Source organism: Thalassophryne amazonica, chromosome 13 (assembly GCF_902500255.1).
Source record: "Thalassophryne amazonica chromosome 13, fThaAma1.1, whole genome shotgun sequence".
NCBI classification, from domain to species: domain Eukaryota; kingdom Metazoa; phylum Chordata; class Actinopteri; order Batrachoidiformes; family Batrachoididae; genus Thalassophryne; species Thalassophryne amazonica.
Genome location: NC_047115.1, coordinates 10,007,275 through 10,034,110, shown reverse-complemented (window position 1 = coordinate 10,034,110; position 26,836 = coordinate 10,007,275). Strand labels below are relative to the sequence as shown.

The following is a 26,836-nucleotide window of genomic DNA, read 5'->3' as shown; positions in this document are numbered from 1 at the left end:
TGGTGAACAACAAACATCATGTCCTACAAACTTTGCTTTTAAATCATGATCTGTGCTACAAAACACTCACACAGCAATTTGTAACACTGAGAACACCTCGGCTGCATTCGTTAATTAGCATGAGAGCCAACTGAACTCCCTCTAATTATCTGACAAGCTAATTACAAACTAAGAGAACAAGATTAGTGTATCAAGTTGGCAAAGTTGTGAAATTGACAAACATTGCAGCAGTGAGGAAAATCAGCATAATTGATGTTTCTAAAGGAACGTACAAGAAAACAAGTGCATCTTTAATTAGACAACAATCTTTACACTAACACTGATGAAATTAACTGAAAGTTTCTTAATTGTGATGTAAAAATAGGAGCACATGAAACACATGAAGAATTTTTTGCCACAAAAATAAAATGAATCGATGTGAAAAATGGCAGTGTTAAACCAGAATGAGCTCATTCCTCTAAAATACGAGGGCTGTCAATAAAGTAAGGGTCCTTTTTATTTTTTTCAAAAACTATATGGATTTCATTCACATGTTTTTACATCAGACATGCTTGAACCCTCGTGCGCATGCGTGAGTTTTTCCACGCCTGTCGGTGACGTCATTCGCCTGTGAGCACTCCTTGTGGGAGGAGTCGTCCAGCCCCCCGTCGGAATTCCTTTGTCTGAGAAGTTGCTGAGAGACTGACGCGTTGTTTGATCAAAATTTTTTCTAAACCTGTGAGACACATCGAAGTGGACACGGTTCGAAAAATTAAGCTGGTTTTCAGTGAAAATTTTAACGGCTGATGAGAGATTTTGAGGTGATACTGTTGCTTTAAGGACTTCCCACGGTGCGAGACGTCGTGCAGCGCTCTCAGCCGCCGTCGTCAGCCTGTTTCAAGCTGAAAACCTCCACATTTCAGGCTCTATTGATCCAGGACGTCGTGAGAGAACAGAGAAGTTTCAGAAAAAGTCGGTTTCAGCATTTTATCCGGATATTCCACTGTTAAAGGAAATTTTTTTAATGAAAGACGTGCGGACGGATCCGCGCGTCGGGACGCGGTGCGGCAGCACAGGAAAAACACCTCCGTGTTGATAACCATTTGTAAAATCCAGGCGGCTTTTGATGGCTTTCAGTGGAGTGAGTATATGAGAAATTGTTTAACAGGCAGGACATGTTCCAACTTGTCCTTAAGGCTTTCAACAGAGGTGTTTTTCCTGTGGCGGAGCGTCGCGGCGGCTGCATCCCGACGCGCGGACCCGTCCGCACGTCTTTCATTAAAAAAAATCTCCTTTAACAGTGGAATATCCGGATAAAATGCTGAAACCGACTTCTTCTGATACTTCTCTGTTCTCTCACGACGTCCTGGATCAATAGAGCCTGAAATGTGGAGGTTTTCAGCTTGAACAGGCTGATGACGCCGCCTGAGAGCGCTGAGCGACGTCTCGCACCGTGGGAAGTCCTTAAAGCGACAGAGTCACCTCAAAATCTCTCATCAGACGTTAAAATTTTCACTGAAAACCAGCTTAATTTTTCGAACCGTGTCCACTTTGATGTGTCTCACAGGTTTAGAAAAAATTTTGATCAAACAAAGCGCCAGTCTCTCAGCAACTTCTCAGACAAAGGAATTCCGACGAGGGGCTGGACGACTCCTCCCACAAGGAGTGCTCACAGGCGAATGACGTCACCGACGGGCGTGGAAAAACTCACGCATGCGCACGAGGGTTCAAGCATGTCTGATGTAAAAACATATGAATGAAATCCATATAGTTTTTGAAAAAAATAAAAAGGACCCTTACTTTATTGACAGCCCTCGTATAATGATCTTCCATCTGATTTAGAATTTGCAATTTATTCAGATCATCCATTTACATTTACCCCCCCCACAGAATAAAACAATCACAATCTCCACAAACTAATTTATAACATAAATACTTAACACAGGAGAAAATTACTTATTAGAGCACATACTTTCAACAACAGTTTAACACCAAATCTGGGACTGGGAAAAAAAAGAGCTGGGAAAAAAACGTTTTAGGTGGTTTAGTCTTTTAAGTGTCATTTTTTTTCAAGGTGTTGTACTTCCTCCAGGTTTGTAACTGCAGTTGGTGGTAGAATCCAGGATTGGGGCAAATCGAGGACCTCGCTAGTTTCACCTGCCTGTAGGCATCCTCAAATGAGAGCCCCTCCCGTAACATCAGGTAACCAATCACAACAGATGATGAGCGTGAGACACCGGCATTGCAGTGGACTAGCACCACCCCACCCTGAGCAAGAGGAGAAAAACTCACATAACAAACACAAAGGGAACAGTAGTGAACATGATTTCTATACAACCCCACCCCCACCCACCAAAAAAATATTTTTTTCTATCAAGTATACAGTAGGTAAAAATATTCATCCTCAACATTCATACTTCAAAAGTGGACCTTTACCTGCAGGGTGGGCGGGGGCTTCTGACCCCTCGCCCTTCTGGCTACGGGCCTGTACAGTGCCTCTTAGCAGGAACAAAACCAGACAAGACAAGACGTATGTAGTTATGTGGAAAGTGCTACCTAATTGGCTGGTAAGAAGTGCGTCATATGCGATATCCATCAGAAATACACTCGATGCATATATGAAGGGAAGCTGAGCATAAATATGCTGTGTGGCTGATGAACAAGCAGCAAACACTGACAGAGCACTTTGTGCAGAGCATGTGAAGTGACAGATGGAATGCAGACTGATAATTCGTGTTTAATAAATCCGATACAGATCAATAAAAAAAAAAGCCTTGCTCCCGCCTGGTGGCAAACGTGATCAGATCAGGACATCCCTACTTTCTTGTGCTTAACACCATTTGTTGCTTTAAACAACTTCAGTTTTGGCATTTCCATTTTGTCGTTACAACAGGAAATCACCATGCTGATGTGTGCTCCAGTGTCATACTAATCCATGCTCTCATTGAGTCAGTCATGTGACTGATTAAACCTGAACTGTAGCTTTAACGCAGACATGATGACAGAATGACGTTCCAGCTTGATGCTTACAATTTTATCAAAGATAAAATGTCAGTTGCTTGATGTTGATTGTAAATCTGTACCTGTTGTGGAATGACGTATCATTTATAACAGTGGGAAATAAATTGGAAAAAGTGTAATAAAGTTTAAAATACCAATAATAATTTGGTTATTTTTAAAATGTAAGAAATAATCCAACACCATGGGATTTACGTTATGTGTTATTCTTCATTCATCTGACCTGTTTTATCACATTATATATATGGAAATGCTTCATATCAGTCTTGTGTTGATGAAAATTGTGACCACATAGCTGTGAGCTGCCTAACACATTTGACTTGATGATATCAACAACCGCTGTTTGTGGTAGACTCAGATCCCATGAAGAACATGTCTGGCACTCTGACTGAAACATGGCTAGAACACATGTTGAAGCTGTGTTCAGCCAACACGTCAAGCCGGCGTATTCTGGATTGAAACGGGGATGAGACGGCTGATAAAATATAGCAGATTACTTCAGTGTGTGTGCAGTCCTCTTCAACACCACGGACAGCTCACAGCTTTGAGTGTGTAAAAGTGATCGATTAATATTATGAAACTCTGCAGTCATCCAATAATAAATCGTCTCCGAGGCCAGACTGAGCTCCTGGAGTGCCGCTTTGGCAGTTTGTATCTTTCCAACATTTTCATACCGCATCACACACCGGAGAACGAGAGAGAACAAATCCATGTCTGTAGTTCTGTGTCTGTGTGTCAGAATTTGCAGTGTCATTAATATTAAGGTTGATGTAATTACTTTACTGCCCAGAGTGCATGAGTAGAATTTTTTAATTTGAGTCGAGCCACATCTTTATACGATGCATTCGGGCCCACGGCTCACTTCTGGAGCTCACTGTACTGACATATTTGTCTCTTTTATTCAATGCACAGCCTGTAATCACAGAATAAAGGCACTTTTAACTCTGAAGTGGAGTAAAAAGACAAACTGGGAGCTTGATTTTTTGTTTGTTTGTTTTCTTTTATTATAGCTGTCAATCAAAATTCTGGCATAAATTAGCTTTAGCTACAAGCACACACACACAACACTAGTTCTAATTGTTTTCTTACTGCAGTTCTTATTCAAGAAGAGAGTAAATGTAACAAAAGGCATCAGAGGGCTGATTCATACCCTGCACCCTCTACACATCCAGATATACTGTAAATTTATATTATGAATGTTTATTGTCAGCAATAGATGCAGTGAGCTTTGAGGGGTCCAATTTTTTTTTACTATGTAAGACTATAGACTTCATATTACAACATCTGATTTCATGAGTCACTCATACCCAATCACAAATATTTTACAGAGTAGTAGATTAGATTGGATTAGACAGAACTTTATTGATCCCTTGGTGAGACTCCCTCAGGGAAACTAGCCGCATTGTATAGCAGCACACAGGGTAAGAAGCACATAGAGCATCAAAAGTGAAAGTAAAAAACAATTTGCAAATATAAATACCAGACATACTGATCACTATTGGTTTACCGGCTACCACTGTTCCTCTCATTCCCATCCTCTGTTTTCCTATTACTACTCCTCCCACTGAGTGAGGAGTTGTACAGTCTGATGGTTTGAGGGACAAAGGAGTTTTTCAGTCTGTTGGTCCTGCACTTGGGAAGGAGCGGTCTGTGGCTCTTACACTCCTAGTGCGTGCTTTTGATGAAATCTCTAGTCACATCGGAAACAGAGATATTACATTAAACTTTTTTTTTCGACAATGCTTTGTCTGACCTTCAACCAAGTGTGATGGAGGCCGGCAGGAGTCGCTGTGCATGTGGTAGGTAATAGGCCTCACTCCCCCGACAGTCAAATGATTCTCTGGCCACTCAGGCCAGAGCCCAGGTTTTAGCTGAGTGGTCAGAGTGTCGGCCTTCCATGCCAGCGATTGTGAGTTTGCGTCCTGAGGGGAGCAAGTGGGAGGAGTCAACACCGCAATGCAGAGGAGCCGCTACACAAGCTGTTCTAAAAGTTAATCATCTGAAGACACTAACCCAAGTACCATTTTTATACTAGTTTGGGAGGCTACACTATATGAAGACTCATACTCCGGTATGACTTATATACCAAAATATCACACATTCATTGTTAATAAGAATAACTATAATGATTATTTAAATAGAACTTTAACAGGAATCAAAGGACTAAACAAAATAATAATACAAGATAATAATAATAATAATAACATTAAAAGCAAATCCACCACCCTTGCAATTTTAATTTCAATATAATGTCATAATAAAAGAATAAATGATGGTCATAATAAAAATACACTCCAACCAGGCACAAAAATCCCAAATTAAAGAGCTGATAATACAGAAATAAGGTATGACTTGCACTCCATTGTGACTTATATATAAGTTTTTCCTCTTCAAGAGGCATTTTTTTTAACAAGTGCCACTTATACTCTATACTTTGTGCAGAGATCTGCACAGTTTGTAGCTTTGTATCTCAGACTTGCATGTTTCCCGTGAGGATCCATGTGCTATAGATTGGGAAGTGTTTATAAAATAGGTAGCTGACATTTTTCAAGGGTGGTAATAAATTATGCAAAGTTTCAAAAATGAGTTGGAATGGTGTGTGAGTCCAGAATGTTTTTAGAACGATAGACCTCGACAGTTTTTAGAAGAACTCAATCCTTTTATTTCCTCTTAATTACATAATTTTTAATGTTAATTTACTGTCTTAAAGTATTTATAAATTATTTTCGTTGTTGTTATCATATACACACAATTGTTATTATCATTATTATTTTTTTATTTTATTATTACTTCTATTTTGTCATATGATTTTTAAATGGACCACATAGAAAATAGGTGTTTTCACTTTCTTGTCATTCACGAATTTTTTAATGAATTTACAATTATATGCACTTACACTCACGCTTTTAATATTAAAATGATTTACTGCCCCCTGCTGGAAAGGCATGTGAGTCCTAAATGTAATTAGCAACATTGGTTAATATTCCTAGCTTTTCCAAAACTATTAGTCCTATCAGTGTTCCATTTTGGTGCCATTCATCCTTGACCCAAAATACTTAAGCATGCCAAACAGCAAATGTCAGCTGTGCTCGGTTTGTTCTTGATAGAAGTTGCATGCAGGCACACACAGCTGTTGTCAGCAGGTGGTTTTAATTTGACAAACAAGACAGTGGCTGAACACATTAAAACCACTAAACATTTTACTCATGGTACCAACATGAAACTTAAGTCGCTCATGGTAAGAGCAACATGAGACTTATCTAAAGTGACCAAACCAATTGAACTACAAAAAAACACAATAAATCAATAACACTAACAACACTGTTAAACTATCAGGAACTAAAATAACAACATTTAAAACCTCAAAACCCCAAACACCCATGGTGCATTGCAGCACAATGTCCAGTGTTTACTATTGCTAAAATACTAATTTCTCCAAAAATAATAGTCTATCAACTTTGCATTTTCACAGCGTTCATCCTTGACCCAAAATACATAAAAATATCAAACAGCAAATGTTAGCTCTCCCTGGTGTTTGCGTGATCAAAACCACACACACACACACACACACACACACACACACACACACACACACACACACACACACACACACACACACACACACACACACACACACACACACACACACACACACACACACACACACACGTGCACAGAGGCCACTTGGCCATTATAATATACAGTAGATGTTATTTTCCAGTTCTTACCCAAAACCCCCAAAACAAAACAACAAAAAAGAAAAACAAGGAACATAAAAGTGGAAATTGGCTGAGTTTGATGATCCGTCACAGTGAACATGGGGATTTAATTTGCTTTTCTCAGTTTGTTGTTTTGCTCTTATTTCATTGTGTTCCAGTCGAGTGTTTCCATAACAGCGCTCAGATCACATGATGATGTTCTGACAGTCAATCACACACACACACACACACACACACACACACACACACACACACACACACACACACACACACACACACACACACACACACACACACACACACAGGAAGGAGTGTGTCTGCTTGGAAACGAGCCTTAATAAACATGCGGTGTGTGAGTAAAAGGAGTAAAGTAAAAAGCTGAGTGCTCGTGACGACCGCACGTCTCCACTTTGTGCTGAGTGACACAAACACGATGTCTGTTGATGTAAAAGCCTCAGAGTGAGGAAGCAGGTCGTCATGTGCACTGACAGTGAAGTTAAAAGACCAGACTTCTGCTGGACAAAATTTACGTTCACTAAAAATTTAATTCATGACACTGTTTTGGGTTTGAGCTGCGAATATACTTTTTTCACTTCTTATGAGCAGATGATACCCAGCTTTATCTATCCATGAAGCCAGAGGACACACACCAATTAGCTAAACTGCAGGATTGTCTTACAGACATAAAGACATGGATGACCTCTAATTTCCTGCTTTTAAACTCAGATAAAACTGAAGTTATTGTACTTGGCCCCACAAATCTTAAAAACATGGTGTTTAACCAGATCCTTACTCTGGATGGCATTACCCTGACCTCTAGTAATACTGTGAGAAATCTTGGAGTCATTTTTGATCAGGGTATGTCATTCAATGCGCATATTAAACAAATATGTAGGACTGCTTTTTTGCATTTGCGCAGTATCTCTAAAATTAGAAAGGTCTTGTCTCAGAGTGATTTTGAAAAACTAATTCATGCATTTATTTCCTCTAGGCTGGACTATTGTAATTCATTATTATCAGGTTGTCCTAAAAGTTCCCTGAAAAGCCTTCAGTTAATTCAAAATGCTGCAGCTAGAGTACTGACAGGGACTAGAAGGGGAGAGCATATCTCACCCATATTGGCCTCTCTTCATTGGCTTCCTGTTAATTCTAGAATAGAATTTAAAATTCTTCTTCTTACTTATAAGGTTTTGAATAATCAGGTCCCATCTTATCTTAGGGACCTCATAGTACCATATCACCCCAATAGAGCGCTTCGCTCTCAGACTGCAGGTGTACTTGTAGTTCCTAGGGCTTGTAAGAGTAGAATGGGAGGCAGAGCCTTCAGCTTTCAGGCTCCTCTCCTGTGGAACCAGCTCCCAATTCAGATCAGGGAGACAGACACTCTCTCTACTCTACTTTTAAGATTAGGCTTAAAACTTTCCTTTTTGCTAAAGCTTATAGTTAGGGCTGGATCAGGTGACCCTGAACCATCCCTTAGTTATGCTGCTATAGACTTAGACTGCTGGGGGGTTCCCATGATGCACTGAGTGTTTCTTTCTCTTTTTGCTCTGTATGCACCACTCTGCATTTAATCATTAGTGATTGATCTCTGCTCCCCTCCACAGCATGTCTTTTTCCTGGTTCTCTCCCTCAGCCCCAACCAGTCCCAGCAGAAGACTGCCCCTCCCTGAGCCTGGTTCTGCTGGAGGTTTCTTCCTGTTAAAAGGGAGTTTTTCCTTCCCACTGTCGCCAAGTGCTTGCTCACAGGGGGTCGTTTTGACCGTTGGGGTTTTTCCGTAATTATTGTATGGCCTTGCCTTACAATATAAAGCGCCTTGGGGCAACTGTTTGTTGTGATTTGGCGCTATATAAATAAAATTGATTTGATTTGATATGACCTCAATTACTTTTTATGACCAATCAATGAATCACTGAGTCACAGTGTAGTTTAAAGTTTCATGCTTTGCCGTCTGTACGACACTTGTTCAGTTATCGTGGAAGGCAAACTGAAGAGGAGGAGGAATTAGAAGAAGGATGTACCGCTTCTCTGGCCTGATCGATGAAGGAGCTACAATCTGTGAAATAGGAAGTGATGTCAGTATCTGGGAGGTCCAGGATCTGGAGTGTCCGGTACACAAACTGATCCGGGAACAGATTGGTGACTCCATAGGCCACGTTCAGCACATGAGACACCTACAACAGAGAGAGAGACAGTTTAGCATCATTCACACTGCAGGCTGAAGTGGACTAAATCAGATTTTTAATTACATTTTTTTTTTTTTTTCAATTAGTGGAAACAAGCTGTTTTAACAGATTTGGGGATAGTTTTGCACAAAAGCTGCATTGCTTTGTGCTCCATTTTGAATATTTGACTGTTAGATGTGTAAATATTGTTTTGTTCAAAAATCAATCAATTATGCTTTTGTTGACTCTGCTTATATGTAACTATTTAGCTGACTATTGTACCAGATATGGCTGAATTACAGACAGCTAAGACCTGTAATGTGAATGCAGCCTTACAGATGACCACCTGTTTCTAAAAATGTGGTGAAACTAAAACGTCATTGTTTTTATGGACATATGAGCTGGATTTAATGTCAGGAATTAGTTGGTGCAATATACATGCAGAACACACACACACACAGTGTTATGTTCTTTTTTATTAACGCAAACACCAAATTTCTAATGCGTAGTCAAACCAGGTCTTCATCATGTATACCTTAGATCACACTTGGGAGTCAGAACCCTTTTTAAAGTTGGGGGAGCAATATTGAGTTGGGGGGTCTGGGGGACCAAATTGCACCATTTTCTAGAAAAATGGTGCAATTTGGTCCTCCTCAATATAGCTAGCTTTCAAGCTCACCTCTCTTTTCAAAGAATTTGGTTAGCAGCTGCTTTCCCTCATTTAGTTTTCTTTCCCTGTCCTTTTTTCTCTTCTTTTTTGAAATCTGGACTTTGATTTTTTAGGAAAGACCTATTTTATTTTAGCCTAAACACTAGGGCTGCATTTAACAATTATTTTACTAATCAGTTCATCGGTCGATTATTTTTTCGATTAATCCTTTTTTTTTGTTTTTTACTTACATGTGAGTTTTGCCATTATTTCTTTAAGTGAGTTATTATTAAAACGCCTTTGTCACACAACATCAACGTTTGACCTTGTAACAAAGTTATGATGTTATATTGTTGTCAAAAACATACCTGGAGTAATGTTTTGTTTTATTTTGCACATACATACATCACAGGCACACCACAAAGAGATTTCCATAGGGTTTAGATGCCTACAGCAACTATCTCAACCACTGACAACATATTACAGCAAGAGTCCACAAAATTATTTTAAAGGCCTGACGAAAGTTAATATGTTATATTTAATAAGATATTTTCTTCAGGTCGGGTGCAGAGAGGACTGGGTGGCGGAGGTCGATGATCGACTTTGTAGTCGTATCATGTGACCTTCGGCCACGTGTCTCAGACACTCGGGTGAAGAGAGGGGCTGAGCTGTCGACCGATCACCATCTGGTGGTGAGTTGGATCCGCTGGGAGGGGAGGAAGCTGGTCAGACCTGGCAGGCCCAAACGTATCATGAGGGTCTGCTGGGAACGATTGGCGGAACCCTCTGTCAGCGAGGTCTTCAACTCCCACCTCCGGGAGAGCTTCTCCCAGATCCCGGGAGAGGTTGGAGACATGGAGTCCGAGTGGACCATGTTCTCCACCTCCATTGTCAATGTGGCCGCTCGTAGCTGTGGTCACAAGGTCTCTGGTGCCTGTCGCAGCGGCAATCCCCGAACACGGTGGTGGACGCCGGAAGTAAGGGATGCCGTCAAGCTGAAGGAGTCCTACTTGTCTTTGTTGGTAGGTGAGACCCCGGAGGCAGCTGACAGGTACCAGCAGGCCAAGCGCGCCGCAGCCCGTGCGGTTGCAGAGGCAAAAACTCGGGTTTGGAAGGAGTTTGGGGAGGCCATGGAGGAGGACTTGGGTCACTTGGGAGGAGCTCAGAGTTGAGCCGCTGCTCCTCCACGCTCCTCCTCCCTTTCTGCTGCTGGGTGTGGTGCTGCCCCCAGTGGTGAACAAAAGGTGAGCAGAGGTTGCAGCACAGTAGTAAAAACCTGAAGAAGTCTCCTGGCTGTTCACGAAATACATCTTTGAAGGTAAACAATGCAACTTTTGGCTTATTCTAATTCATCATGGAAAATTAATTGAACATTGAACAAAGAATTGTCTCGTATTGCATCGTATCATACCAAATCCCATTGAACTGTTCTAAAAATGGTTAATGGACTGCATTTATATCACTGTTCAATGTCAAGTCACCCATGTGAGCTATGTTCCACATGACGCAGTATCTGTCTATCTTGCAACGCTGTGTAGGGCCGGGTCTGCGCGCGAGTCCGGCCCGACACATTCAGACCTCCTGCTGCATGTCCACATGATCTGACGGTCCGTTTCACCTGGGACAGCCTGTCAGTGTGCATGCTGTGCGTGCGCTCCAGCCCATCGCAAAACTGAGAAATGTTTTATGTATTTTCACGTGATGACAGCAAACGCACACACACGTGTCACAGTGGACAGTTGTAAGGTCATGTCCTTCAAAACACGGTTCGTGTTCTACAGCTGTGACGTCCGGGTCCAGAGATCTCAACAGCTGCTGCTGTTGGTAGTCACGCCCCCTGTCTGTTCAGTGCACACACCAAAATGTCACTTTCTGTTTCTGTGTTATGTGATTTTTTTTTGTTATTTTGTCATGTAATTGTGTATGTAATTATTGTACAACCCCTGGCAAAAAATTATGGAATCACCGGCCTCAGAGGATGTTCATTCAGTTGTTTAATTTTGTAGAAAAAAGCAGATCACAGACATGATACAAAACTAAAGTCATTTCAAATGGCAACTTTCTGGCTTTAAGAAACACTATAAGGAATCAAGAAAAAAATTGTGGCAGTCAGTAACGGTTACTTTTTTAGACCAAGCAGGGGGAAAAAAATATGGAATCACACAATTCTGAGGAATAAATTATGGAATCACCCTGTAAATTTTCATCCCCAAAACTAACACCTGCATCAAATCAGATCTGCTCATTAGTCTGCATCTAAAAAGGAGTGATCACACCTTGGAGAGCTGTTGCACCAAGTGGACTGACATGAATCATGGCTCCAACACGAGAGATGTCAATTGAAACAAAGGAGAGGATTATCAAACTCTTAAAAGAGGGTAAATCATCACGCAATGTTGCAAAAGATGTTGGTTGTTCACAGTCAGCTGTGTCTAAACTCTAGACCAAATACAAACAACATGGGAAGGTTGTTAAAGGCAAACACACTGGTAGACCAAGGAAGACAATCAAAGCGTCAAGACAGAAAACTTAAAGCAATATGTCTCAAAAATCGAAAATGCACAACAAAACAAATGAGGAACAAATGGGAGGAAACTGGAGTCAACGTCTGTGACCGAACTGTAAGAAACCACCTAAAGGAAATGGGATTTACATACAGAAAAGCTAAACGAAAGCCATCATTAACACCTAAACAGAAACAAAACAAGGTTACAATGGGCTAAGGAAAAGCAATCGTGGACTGTGGATGACTGGATGAAAGTCATATTCAGTGATGAATCTCAAATCTGCATTGGGCAAGGTGATGATGCTGGAACTTTTGTTTGGTGCTGTTCCAATGAGATTTATAAAGATGACTGCCTGAAGAGAACATGTAAATTTCCACATTCATTGATGATATGGGGCTGCATGTCAGGTAAAGGCACTGTGGAGATGGCTGTCATTACATCATCAATAAATGCACAAGTTTACGTTGATATTTTGGACACTTTTCTTATCCCATCAATTGAAAGGATGTTTGGGGATGATGATATCATTTTTCAAGATGATAATGCATCTTGTCATAGAGCAAAAACTGTGAAAACATTCCTTGCAAAAAGACACATAGGGTCAATGTCATGGCCTGCAAATAGTCCGGATCTTACTCCAATTGAAAATGTTTGGTGGAAGTTGAAGAAAATGGTCCATGACAAGGCTCCAACCTGCAAAGCTGATCTGGCAACAGCAATCAGAGAAAGTTGGAGCCAGATTGATGAAGAGTACTGTTTGTCACTCATTAAGTCCATGCCTCAGAGACTGCAATCTGTTATAAAAGCCAGAGGTGGTGCAACAAAATACTAGTGATGTGTTGGAGCGTTCTTTTGTTTTTCATGATTCCATAATTTTTTCCTCAGAATTGAGTAAAACGTAAGTCCCTTCGGCTGCTCCCTTGTTTGCACTCGGGGTCGCCACAGCAAATCCAAGGTGGATCTGCATGTTGATTTGGCACAGGTTTTACGCCGGATGCCCTTCCTGACACAACTCCACATTACATGGAGAAATGTGGCAGGGGTGGGATTTGAACCCAGAACCTTCCGAACTGAAACCAAGCGCATTAACCACTTGGCCACCACCATATTTTTTTCCCTCTGCTTGGTCTAAAAAAGTAACCGTTACTGACTGCCACAATTTTTTTTCCTGATTTCTTATAGTGTTTCTTAAAGCCAGAAAGTTGCCATTTGAAATTACTTTAGTTTTGTGTCATCTGTGATCTGCTTTTTTTCTACAAAATTAAACAACTGAATGAACATCCTCCGAGGCCGGTGATTCCATAATTTTTGGCAGGGGTTATAGTACTTATTTATGTACCTGTCCTGGCTGTGGTCTCTGTGTTTTTAATGTGACACGTCGTGTGCACTGGGCCGTCATTTCCAGCTGGCAGTGAGTCTCTGGCTGGCGAACAGCTGAGAGACGGCTTGCTGTGCTGTGTGCGCTCAGATGCAGCTGGCCGGTCCCCATTTGTACATACATATCAGCATTTCATGCAAGTGTGCTCCCACCCTGCACGCCACAAGTGTTGTGGCGGGGTGGGGGGACAGCAGGGGGGCGCACAAAACACACGCACGCCACAAGTGTTGTGGGGAGGGGGAGCAGGGGGAGCAGGGGGATGGGGATGCGAAACACACGCATGCCACGTGTTGAGGGGGGAGCCGACACTCTGGCACGCTACATGTGTGTTACTTGGCAATGCCACAGTCATGGGGGCACTTAGACAGCCAGCTCGAAAGTGGTGGCCTGCTCACTACTTTCGTCCTGACTGCGCGATTGCCACCACATTTCCTGAGTGCTCCGCGAGTGGTATTGGATGTTCGTGTGTGGTACATGAAATTTGGCCGACACCTGTCGAGAGAGGGATCGCACGCGCACTCGCAGGGCACTATCTGTCTTTCGGCCACTGGTGTGCGCGAATCGTTGTGGCAACAGGTGTACGAGTTGTTAGAGGTGGCTCCGATTTTTCACGGAAGGCATGCAATTCCTCCTTCGTGCTCTAGTTGGCTTCAATCGTGCTATGTGTGAAGGGGCCCTTACACATTTACAAGGAGAATATTGATGATTTTCGAAAATAAAATTGAAAAAGTGTTTTTATTATTATTATTATGACTTTGGCTTATAAGTTGATGAAAATATGCAAAAAAACAAAACAAAACTGTGGCATTTTGAAAATTGCACAGTTGCACAAAGTATGAGGGGGTTTTTTTGCAACTGGTTTAGGAGGATTAGTACAGAGGAAGTCAAGATTATAGTGTGCATCAAATACCGTAAACGTAAAAGTCTAATTACGGCCCCTCGAAGATATCAGACTGGAATTATTTTCCTTTATGTATTGGCATTTGCATATGTTGTGCTACCATCTTGTGTGTGTGTGTGTGTGTGTGTGGTTGGGGGGGGTGGGGTGTTATAAAAAAAATTAAAATTAATATTTTGCGTATTCAAAATACAATCTCCCCACTGGTCTATCTTTATATATTTCCACTCAGAATTCTTCATCTAAATGTCATCTGTGAGCTTGTGGTTTCATCCTAAGGACTGGGAGTGAAGATATTTGTAATCTGTCCATTTCATCGTCGTCTCAGACTCCACAGGCAGTGAGGTGAGCGAGCCTCACTGCATCCACTGCAGCAAAGTGGAGCAGCAGCACAGACACGACTGTAATCATTTACTCCCTCTGCTGAGCAAAACTGTCACTGCACGACTCACAGGCTCCAAACGACCGTTTGTGACCCCTCATATCAAATACACTGCAGGCTGTTGAGACGAAGCAAGACCATGCACTCTATCGATTCCTCTGCACTAACCTTAAACCTCTGCAGAGTGTCGATGTCATGGGCCACATCCTGAGAGGCTGGAAAAAAAAGCACAAATGCCTTGATGAGAAGACAGATGAGTTTCCAAGGAACGAAGCATCCTGCTGCATATCAATAGCATTTAATTGTGTGTGAGTGTGTTTGATGCAGTTTTGCTGGAAATAACTGCACTGTTTACTATCACTGATTCTTGATCTTTTATACCAAATGCCATCACCATAATGAACTCAAAAAAGTGACCACTCCACAAATTAAACCTGAACTGCTTTACTTCTGTTTTATTTGATTTTATTAGATCTTACTGTACGTTTTATTTATCTTACTAGGTCTTATTCTATTTCTTCTTTTACTTCCATGTATTTTATGTATCTTGTTTTTGTTTTATTCGTGTGTTTGTATGAATGTTTTATGACTGTTTTTTTTTTTTGTCTCTTTTGTGCTGGTGAGCCAAAGACAATTTTCCACATCGGTGGACAGTAAAGAATTATTCTATTCTATTCTATTCTATTCTATTCTATTCAAAGTTTTAGTCAACATCTGACAAGTCATGCTGGGACGCGAGGTGCTAATGATGTTCTGTAGCTCCATATCTTGACAGCAGATGCAAAACTAAGATACGCTGAGGATGCAAATCCATTTGGAGCGTGTCCGAGTGCACCCTGCCAGTTAAGTGGCGAGAAATACCCGTGCAAAGCTGAGCAATGGCTGCAAAGCATCACGGTTCAAGTCTACTATTAAATTCTGAGATGATACAGTGCAGAATTTTATCTAGAGCTGGCTTGCAGATTCTTGTTTGTATTCTCCTGATCCAGCTTAAAATCAACTTACCTCCAACTGAATTAATGGAGAAAATGGTGACGATCATAGCACAAATGTGAAGAACTGTTTCCACTGAGGAAAGCAGAAATGAGTGAGAGGAGAAGCTGAAGATTGCACAAAACTCTCTCTGGACTTGTCAAAAAGCTGTGCACCCAGGCAGCAGTGACATCCTTAAATAATTACCACATCAGTTACATAATTACATGAAAGTATGCAATGCTGGAAATGCAAGAGATGACAGCACACGCAGCGTATTGCATCCTTGCAAAAAAATACTGACGTCTGCACTCTCCAGCTGAACCGAGCCACTTTCACATCCAGCCAAATTCATGCTGCTGAGGAGTAAATCAAAACCCAGAGGATAAAGTGTCTTTGGAAATAAGCCAGCTGTGGCCTGTGTGCTTCATCAGTGCAGGAGCAAAGATTTAAACTGACACATCTGCTGGAAGGCCGGGCTTTTTTGGCAACATTTTTAACTTGAGCCGTGACATGAGACCAAATTCAATCTTCGAAACAAAAGACAGATCCCCAAGTTGTTCCGAGAAAATGCATTTGGGTTGTTTCCCCGAAGCTAAGCAGCAAGAATTTCATTTGTGTAACATTCGGTAACATTCATGAAATAACTCTGTGAAGTTTATATTTCGAGATAGGAGCGGCGTCAATTAGCAGTTAGTGACGCTGGACACCAGTGAATGTTCCCAGATCTGACCTGACGAGTAGCTAATTACTAAGAAAAAAACAAGCATCTTATAACCAACTTTTTCCTGTTTTATTTCATGTGTAACTGAACATGTTTTGGATTTTAAATGCGCTGGATGCAGATGGCCGCTGCTAGCATCAGCCTCTGCTAGGCTAATGGGAAGTCGCCGGCTGCTGTAGACTTGACCGTATTTGTCCTTTCTGAGTATTTTACTACAAATATTTGATGTATTGTGGCTAATACTAAGGTTAATTGTACAAAAGTACCACCTCAGAAGTTGGTGCTCCAGTATTTTCATTGAGGGAAATTTTGCTATTACCATATTTTCATTTGTGGGTTTTTTTTTCTTTTGTTCTTCTTTGCTAGTTTGGGAGGCCCTGTGATTTATACTCAGGTGCAACTTAAATACCAAAAAATCATGAATTTGTTATTTGTAATAATAATAATTACAGTAACAATTTATGTAGGACTTTAACAGCAATCAAAGCACTAAATAAACTCCAATAATACAAAATAAATGCCAATAACAAGAACTACCCTTCAACAATGCACAACAAGAGCAAACCGAGATTTCTGACATCTGCCAATCCGGATCCAGATCAAAAATCAAAAGTCTTCCATACCTTAATATCTATCTATGGTGCAAATTTGGTGAGAATCTGTGAAGCAGTTTTGACATAATCCTTCAAAACCTATATAAAGTGAAATCTTGATCCAGAATCTGGATTCTGATCTGAATCATCACCAAAATTCAGTGAAGTCTTCCATGCTCTAATTGCTCTCCGTGGTGTAAATTTGATGAGAATCCATCAAGTAGTTTTATTGACGTAATCCTTCAAAGCCTATATAAAGTGAAATCTTGATCCAGATCCAAAATTTAATGGAGGCTTCTATGGCCTAATGAAATCTTGATCCAGATCCAAAATTTAATGGAGGCTTCTATGGCCTAATATCTATCTGTGGTGAAAATTTTGTCAAAAGCCATGCAGTAGTTTTGACTTAATTTGCTAACAGATAGCCAGACAAATAAATAATTTAAAAAAATCCCACAATGAGCTGATAATACTGAAAAATGGTGTGACTTTTACTCCAGTGAGACTTATATGGGTTTTTCCTCTTCATCAGGCCTTTTTTAACAGGTGCAACTTATACTCCCGAAAATACGGCATTTATGTTAGCACCGCCAACGCTAATTAGCAGGTATCGACAGCATGGCATGACCTTAGCTCCACTGATTGCGCCGTGATTACTGGGGCAATATGGTGTTTAGAATTTTGTATTAATACCTGTGTCCAAACCACCTGTTATGAAAGCCAAAAAAAAAAAAGAAAATTTGTTAACCACCTGAACCAAAGTTAGCCTGTTAGCATTAGCTTGCATGACAACTATGAGTTGGGCATGTTCACCACCCGCGTGTACCCATGCTCCACCTCTTTACCCATTTATAGGTTAGCTGGGAGTTAGATTTTTTTTTATTATTATTTGTTTGACTTTCACTTCAATGATATTTCAAATTTAAGTTACACTGAAAGAAAAACCGGTGTTTTAAAGTTCAATAAACACAGAATGTTTCAAAAGTCAGTGAGTAATCATGTTAAATCATTTAACTACTTCTTATTTAAATTCTTGCCCAAATAATCGTAATTATTACTTTTGCCATAATCAAAGCAGCCCTATCAAAAAGTTTCTCTGCCGTCCAAAAGTAGAACAGGTCCATCAGGATAGGTCACTTCAAATTCTTAAAATCCTGGCTCTAAAACCATATGAAGAGGTTACTGTCAGCAGGGAGAGCGTGAAAGAGCCTCAGTAAGACAGAATGATTAGGGTTTATTTTAAGAAAGAAAAATGTCATCTATCAGCAATTTTCTTCCATGAAGGAAAAGTGTTACGTCTGCTGTGTTATGTGTCGGATGCAGCTCGGAGAACCGACCAGCGTTTGAAGGACCCAGTATGAAATAAGCAGAGCACGGTACAAAGGCTAACTGAATTTAATACATAACAGTGATACAAAAATAACAAAAAGTGCGGTCTGGCGTGGTGCGCTCCCAGCAGCGCTAACGGTCCGGAGCCAGAAGCTGTTCGGACCCAAGGACCCCGCCGACACCCCCCAGGTGGCCGCAACAAACCGAGTCTGTGAAAGAAGGAACCATTATGTGAGCCCACACTCTACACACAGAGAGAACACTTAAAGGTGTACAAACAGCAAACACTTCCTGGCTTGATTACTAATCAGCTTCCCAACCTGCAGGCATGGAACATCCAGTTCACAAAACTCCACTGCAGTGGAAGCCGATACATGACTAACATACAGCTCAATATAATAAAGGTGTGAGGGACACCATATTTACTGACTGTATAAATGTTAGTCACAAAATCTAACGTACCTCAGGAAGTGTGCTGACGAGCGTGAGACCTCACCCCCTCCTCTTTCACAGACCGTGCATCAAACCCTGGACGTTCTCTGCATCCACTGATGATGAGATGGCTCCCGAGACGACGATCTCACCCGTCTGGTCACAAGGTCGAGTCTCTGGCAAATACACACTGTATACTCCAGTCTTAAATGCCACCATGTTCCAATCCATATAGATGCACCACAGCTGTGAGTCCTGACGAGCCGCAGGTGATCAGGGTGAGGTCCTGATAACCTCAGCAACACAGCCACTCAGTCCCAAATGCAAGCCACCTGGAAGGAGAAACAAAGGACAGAAACAAAAAGGCAGCCAGGCCCCCCCAGCCATATAACATGCTGAGCCTAACAGCTGTAATATTTTATTGATCCCGCCTTAGAAATTCTCTTTCAGCCTGTTCTCCTGCAGTGAGGTCAAAGGTCAGCATTGGCTGAAGAACACAGCGGAACCCTGGAGCTGGTGATTCAAAGTCAGGCTCAAGGACTCTTCAGGAGGACAGAAACCTGCTAACTTATGGATCCTTGGTCCACCATCTGAAGGGTATGATGTCGGCTCTCTGAGAAGAATTTGGGATTAATCAGATTTATTTGTCATTTATTATGTGCAAACCAGAATCTGGAGCTTTTCTGGATGACAATATTAAAGTACTGAGAGCCAACAAAACAACCGCTGAAGACTATTGACAGTAGTAATACTAATAATATGACAACAGACCAAAACACCGGCACTCCACGTGTGTATATGTTCAAACATTTAGATGATCTTCAAATATTGTCATACTCTGATGTGAAATGTATATAAAAAAAACTAAATCATACATTTATTATTATTATTATGAATAATAATAAAGTTGTGCTTGTGAGGAGCAATTTCGTCCTTCCAGGAAACTTTCTTATCCTAAAACTCAAGAACCATAATACTCTCAAAATTGAAATTGTTACGTAAGGATTAAATAACGAGAAGCCGTGCATTATATGGTTTGAATGCACGATGCGGAATAAAATGGTCCATGACAAGGCTCCAATCTGCAAAGCTGATCTGGCTGTTGTGTGGGCCGCTGAAGAGGAGGTACTGCTGGCCCACCACCACCAGTCGGCGCCCTGCTTGGAGTGCGGGCTTCAAGCATGAGAGGGCGCCGAGACAGAGAGTGACAGCTGTCACTCATTTACACCAGCTGTCACCAATCACCTGCATCTCTACAAAAGCCGGATCATTACTCCACCTCCTTGCCGAGAAATCAACTACCATGAAGGTAACCTTCTCTGCTGAATTATCGTTGTATCTAACATTGTTCTGTGTGCAGCCGTATTCCTGTGGATTGAGTCTGAAGCTGAATTGGCGGATAGTGGGAGTGCGACGTTCTTCGCCTCTTACTCCATCCAGGGAAGAGACTAACAGGAGCTGCACGGGTGAAATTGTGTCTGGAGGTGGAGGTTTTCCCTCCTTGAAGATCTGTAGAAAAGGATTACTGGGTGTGTGGATACACACTCACCATTAACTGTTTTTTCATCTTCTGCCAGCAGTACCAGGGTCTACAACAGAAGACGGTGACCACCTGGGGACTCAGGTCTTGGCGGCTCCGGCGTTCTTCAGGCCGTTGGTGGTGGAAGCTGTGTGGGTCCCGGCTCTCCGATCGCCAGAGGTCTCCTATCTTCGAGCCTGCCCGCACGTCACCTTGTGTTCAATTGGCATTATCTTTGTCTGTATTCAGTTGTGCGTTTCACATTAAATTGTTACTCTTTGTCTTATCCATTGTCCGTTCATTTGCGCCCCCTGTTGCGGGTCCGTGTTACGACACCTTCCCAACACTGGCAACAGCAATCAGAGAAAGCTGGAGCCAGATTGACGAAGAGTACTGTTTGTCACTCATTAAGTCCATGCCTCAGAGACTGCAAGCTGTTATAAAAGCCAGAGGTGGTGCAACAAAATACTAGTGATGTGTTGGAGCGTTCTTTTGTTTTTCATGATTCCATAATTTTTTCCTCAGAATTGAGTGATTCCATATTTCTTTCCCTCTGCTTGGTCTAAAAAGTAACCATTACTGACTGACACAATTTTTTTCTTGATTTCTTATAGTGTTTCTGAAAGCCAGAAAGTTGCCATTTGAAATGACTTTAGTTTTGTGTCATGTCTGTGATCTGCTTTTTTTCTACAAAATTAAACAACTGAATGAACATCCTCCGAGGCCGGAGATTCCATAATTTTTGCCAGGGGTTGTAGTATTATTTCCTACGTTATATTTTTAGTGTTCATTTGGGGCTTGTACTCTTTGTGTAATTTCCATGTAGTTATTCTCCTTATGATTTTATTTTGACAGTCCTGCTCCTGGAGCATGTTGTTGGCTTTCCTTCCTGGGAAACTGGGTTTCCACATTCATGTGCATGTTTATTTGCAGATTAACTGGATGATACACAATTAACCACCACAAATCTTAAACTCCAGTGCCAGATTATCTTGTTTGTAAACCTCCTTTCTAGTTTTATCTCCAGTGTTTGCTCTTCAGTTGGCAACGTCCACTGATTTCCTATTTATTTTGAGTTTTGCTGGTCATTTATTGGACTTCCTGGGGAGGTGATGGTCTACTGGTTAAGCATTGGGCTTCAGACCAGAAGATACTCAGTTCAAAACCCAGCCAGACTGGAAAATAACTAAGGGCCCCTGGGCAAGGTCCTTAATCCCCAAGTTGTTCCCAGTGTGTAGTGCCTTGCATGGCAGCACCCTGACATTGGTGTGTGAGTGTGTTTGTGCCAATGGGTGAATGTGAGGCATAATTATAAGTGCTTTGAGCTTCTGGTGCAGATGGAAAAGTACTATATAAATGCAGTCCATTTACCATTCCTACATGGTATGTTTGACCTTCTGCTGTTACTGGATTTTCCTGCTGTTGCTCTCCCGGACACTGTTGCTGATTGTGTACCGAACCCATGCCTGTGTTACCCACCACATCACCAGGTGTTCCCACCCAGATAAGTTTGTGCCACAGCTGCTAAATGCTTAGCTGCAAGTAAAGACTGTTTGAACTCTCCATCGGTGTTGTTTTCTGCTCAGGGGTCATTACAAAGGTGTTCAATATTGCATTAACCATGCAAATATTCCAGCTATTTTTATAGACTTCGTTTTAATTGAATTTAACCTTTATTTAACCAGGTTAGTCCCGTTGAGATCCAGATCTCTTTTGCAAGGGAGATCTGAGCAATTATAAAGTTTCCAATTCATCTAACCTGCATGTCTTTAAACATGGGAGGAAACCAGAGCACCCAGAAGAAACCCACACAAACACGAGAAGAACATGCAAACACAGAAAGGCCTTAGGTGGGACTCAAACCCATGACCTTCTTGCTGTGAGGCAACAGTGCTAACCACTAATTCACCGTGCTGCCATTTATTCTCAGAGGCCTTAAGTAATTGATAAAACATAAATATTTTTGGGCAGAGCTGCTGCCCCCGCGACCCGACTCCGGATAAAGCGGAAGAAAATGGATGGATGGATGGATCAGCACTTTTATGGAGTTTTCTTTAGATACGTCGGGGGTGGATGTACAAACACTTCCAAATCATTAACTCTGCCAACAAAATTGGGCAGAGGTAATGTCTTCACCCCTTTTTATTTGTTTGTCTGCTTATGAACAGTCTGTAACCCACAATTTTTTCTTGTATCTTCATAATTTTTTTTTTAAACAGAGGATTCATATCCTGATAGGCAAGAGCTGATTGAGTTTTCAAGGTCAAAGTCAGGAAAACTCTTGGAAAATTGTTAATAGCTCTGTCAAAAAAGATTCAGATTTCTTTCATATTTGACAGTGTTATGTAGGATGACTTCCTTTATTGACTAACAAAGTTTGATCTGGATCTGATCCGGATTACAAATTTTGAAAACCCCACTTAATGTATATTTTACATTATATCTTAATCAAACATGCCCCAATCACTCTCATATTTGAAAGTGAAGTGCAGACTGGCACTCACTATCTCCTGACAAAGTTTGATCTGGATCTGATCCGCATTGTGGATTTTGTGGACATTTGAATTTAATATTGAAAAGCTTGTCTGGTGTACATTTTGCATTATATCTCAATCAAATGCGCCTCAATCACTCTTATTTGTGACAATGAGGTGCAGACTGGCACTCTCAATGAATAGACTAAGTTTGATCTGCATCCCATCTGTATTGCAGATTTAACATTTATTTGATTTTAACACTGAAAGGCCCTTTTGATCTATATTTTATATTATATTTTAGCTTATGAAAAGCCACTTCTAACAGGACTTTGACCTAGAAAATGTTTTCCAATGTAAAAATTTGTGGAATTGGAGTGTTGGTGGAGGTTTGGGCTCTATGAGCGCGGTGCTCTGGTTGAATATGTTTTGGACTTTATTATTAAGAAATAGAAACATGATGGAGCTGTGCAGTAAATCCATCTGGTGTAGGCAGTTCTCAAAAGCTGAATGACCATGCAAGGAGACTACTGAGGGAAGCCACCAAGATACCCAGCCAACTGGCTGCAGAAGTGATGATTTGTGTTAGAATATAGTGCAGCTTATGTTTATTTTCTAAGTGCTTATGAGCTCTGAAAATGAATATACTGTACATAGTACGTTCTTGTGGCTTCTCCCGTTTTCACTTGGAGTCACCACAGCAAATCCGATGTGGATTTGCGTGTTGATTTGGCACAAGTTTTACACCGGATGCCCTTCCTGACTTATGTTTGAGGCTTGTTTGAGGGCAGGCACTAAAGGAGTAAAATATGACGCATATGATGTAATTTCTCTACTTCCGGGGAAAAATACTGCATTTCCTCTGAGTTTTTGGCCAAAATACACGCAAAAAAGTGAAAATGCAAAGAAAAGTGAGGATGTGGTGGAAAGTGGACATGTGTTGCTGTTTGTTTATGAACCAGAGCACAAACGTGTTAAGGCAGTTTTGCAGGCGAGAAAACACAGCTACTCTGGTTAACTGTGTAGACTAACCCTTCCTGACACAACGTCTCCTACTTGCTTCATCTTCTCTTCTCCACTGGGAACCGAAAAAAAAAAAAAACACTTTTCACGACTTCTGCGGCGATTGCAGCCTAAAACAAAACAGTACACCATTTGTCTGTCAAAACCCGCAATATCACGTAGGGTTCAAACGAGACTGCGGTGCCCTAGGTGGTCTTGAACTGAAAACCTTCTACTTTGGAAGCAAGTGCACTAACCGCTTGTCCACCACGCTGCCCGTGCATATGACTGCAAATACTGCAGTAGTGGATGTGATTGTTGAAGTCAACTGAAAACATGGGGAATAGATTCACATTCAATGAATAGAAGTATGGTACCCAGCAGTAGGAAGGGTCTCACAACACCAACATGAAGGTCCAGACTTGTGTCTTCAATGAAGCCACATGCGCCTCCCTGCTCCACCTCCTCCACCACTGCATCTCCTCCATCGCTCCTGTTCTCCAGCAACCTCCTGCCCGTCACCGTGGTTACACGTGTGTTCTGCTTCTTCAAGCGGTTTTTGGAGAAACCTTGGATTTCCTGAGCCAGTGAATGCATCACATCCGGTATAACAGGAATCTGCAGCACGAAAAAGCATAAACTGTTTGAAGAGAGTATTATTCACCTACACGGGGTACTGCACACTTCTGGATTCAAACTGGGTCTAAGATATCTCAGCTGCCAAAGTGAGTGGTGCTTTTGCCGAGGTTCAGTGAATACACCCGGAGCCTAAAATGCAAAAAGCAGGACAGCGCCACCTTTCTGTGACCGAAAAAACAGACTGGGAATCGTCAGGGTGGAGTTCAGGAAACTGCTGTCCACGAATATCTTGAACATGGGCGAAATCTCAAACTGATAAGGGCATAAATCACCGCTGTTGTTCTCCTTTTCCGAGCCAGAAGCTGCGGACTTTGGTGGTATTTCGTGCCCGCACCGCGTTTGGACGTTTGACCGACCACAGAGGAGAAGATGTCTCGGGGAGTGATCCAGCCCAGCCAGCAAAAACTGGCAGAAAAAACTCACCATCCTGAACGACAGGGGCCATCGGGATGTTGACTCGAGTTTACAATATCAAGAAGGTTCGCACACATACACACGACTAAATGCACATTAAACACACATCAGTGGTGTCAGTGTTAACGCAGCGGTAACGCCAAGTCAGACACGGAGCTTTATTAACGTCAGCGAGCACGGTTACAGCCACCCCGGTTTTATTTACAGCGCGTAATACTGTTAATTATAACCATATAAATACGAATACACAATTATATATTTGCCTAAATGTTGGCATCCCCGACTGTTAGTGCTAGCTATCGCATTAGCTGCTAGCTATTGCATTAGCTTGCGGTAAAGCTCTCCCGGTGGTTTTTGCAGATAAATATCTACAGGTATAATTAATCGTTTTACAAATACCCACCAGTATGAACCCAGCAGTCAAACCAAAGGTGTCAAACCAAGCTGGAGAAGTGATATCGGCTGTTTTGATCCTCTCAGGCTTTTTAGTAATGGCGGCGCTGCTAAGCTAAGTTAGCCACGGCTAGCACTCGGGCGTAGCCTGACCGGTCTTAATATTTTTTTTTATTTTTATTTTTTTTTAGCTTTTTAGGGATGTCCCGATCTGAATCCATTCACGTTGTCCAGTGTGTTTACATTTACATCATTTAAAAGAAGGGCTGCAACTAACCATTATTTTCATTGTCTGTTTTTATAACGATTAGGCCATTTTGTAGACTAATCGATTAATCGTTTAGATTTTTTTTTTTTGATTGGGGAAAACCCGACAATTTGAAATTTGAGGCACTGTAATTAAAAAATACATTTTTTAAATGTTTAATTACCTCAAATTATTTACTCTTTAAATTGTCGGCAAAGGATCATTATTTATATAACAACAACAGTAAATCTACATAAAATACAAAGTAGAGACATTTTATTTCATCGCAGTTCTCCAAAAACAATAAAACTACCAAATGTCAAAAGACTGTATGATGCAGTCATCATTTCTTAAGGTTAGTTCAATAGTAATGCATCAGATGATCTTGGGTGTTGATTAATAATTGAGTCATGTGCAACTACTTTAACATAATTCTAAAAACATCTCAACTATCAGCATCTGAACCACAACAGGGAGATCATTCCAAAACCTAAGTCTTACCAGCCATTTGGATGATTCTGTGCTGCTTCTAACATGTAATTTTTTTTTTTTTTTGGGGGGGGGGGGGGGGGGGGGGGGGTTGTTTGTTTGTTTTTTTTTTTTTTATTTTTTTACTTTGCTTGACGCGATCACATGATGTCACTGATGTCAGAGGTCTTATTACATTTGATAGCTCCAAGACAATGGAAGTCCATGCAGAAAATCACATTTCAGTATCCAGTTTCTAAGATATGGTTGTTCGTGTATTTTAGATGACATCTGATTTGACCTTAGACCTATGACCTTGACATGACCTGTGTTGCAAGAGGGGAGCCCACTAAGTTTACTTACTGAGCTTGATTGAAACTGCTTCTTTGCATTTGATTCCCACAGACAGAAGATAATGACGTCTGATTTGACCTTGACTTTTGGTGAGGGGAGTGACGATACATTCAGGTCAAGAGTTGACTATACACGCTATTGTTCATGAGAACGAGAGGGATTTTAAGACTTTTAAGGCAACTTGGTGATTAAATATGACTGGAAAAATAGCTGTTTGACTGAAAGTCAAAATTCAAAACAATGCAGGCACATTTGAAATGGTTTTAACGAATCATAATGAATCTTCTATCATATGCAGAAAAAGAACAATATCAAAAAGCATTACTAAAAGGTTTTACCATAAACTACTGAGAGACTTCTGATTGTTGTTTTTTTTTTTTTTTTTTAAACTAGTTGACAATTTATTTATTTTTTTGTAATAGTCAACTAGTTATTTATTTATTTATTTGTAAAGCCCCAACTTCCAGCTATCTGGAAAAACTTGGAGTTCCATGAGTGGCCGCTTAAGGCTGACCCCAGCAGCTAGGAAGCAGCACATTGAGCTGCAATTTTATGGCCGAGTACCAGCCACGCTTTTTCT

The 26,836-nt window shown here is 41.2% G+C and overlaps 1 protein-coding gene across 2 annotated transcripts; it reads right to left on the bottom strand.

Moving 5' to 3' along the window:
- Nucleotides 1–1,679: 1,679 nt before the first annotated feature.
- On the bottom strand, nt 1,680–25,354 carry LOC117523753 (dual specificity protein phosphatase 19-like). 2 transcript variants are annotated; one of them, XM_034185365.1, is made up of 5 exons: nt 25,198–25,354; nt 24,119–24,359; nt 14,865–14,911; nt 8,739–8,891; nt 1,680–2,247 (listed from the first exon to the last, which is right to left on the bottom strand). In XM_034185365.1, exons 2-5 carry the CDS (start codon nt 24,336–24,338, stop codon nt 2,032–2,034), a joined length of 636 nt encoding a protein of 211 aa, XP_034041256.1. In that variant the 5' UTR covers nt 24,339–24,359; nt 25,198–25,354; the 3' UTR covers nt 1,680–2,031. The 2 variants fall into 2 exon arrangements, with proteins under 2 accessions (XP_034041256.1, XP_034041258.1); XM_034185367.1 differs by having other exon boundaries at nt 25,167–25,332.
- Between the last annotated feature and the right edge of the window lie 1,482 nt (nt 25,355–26,836).

What these genes read in the sequence shown, in the direction of transcription:
- LOC117523753 (XM_034185365.1), bottom strand. Translation starts at nt 24,338, where the DNA reads ATGCATTCACTGGCTCAGGAAATCCAAGGTTTCTCCAAAAACCGCTTG. An exon ending in ACACTCTGCAGAGGTTTAAG is followed by an intron (nt 8,892 to 14,864) that starts GTTAGTGCAGAG and finishes TCTCTGTTGTAG; the next exon opens with GTGTCTCATGTGCTGAACGT. An exon ending in TCGATCAGGCCAGAGAAGCG is followed by an intron (nt 2,248 to 8,738) that starts GTACATCCTTCT and finishes CCTCTTGCTCAG; the next exon opens with GGTGGGGTGGTGCTAGTCCA.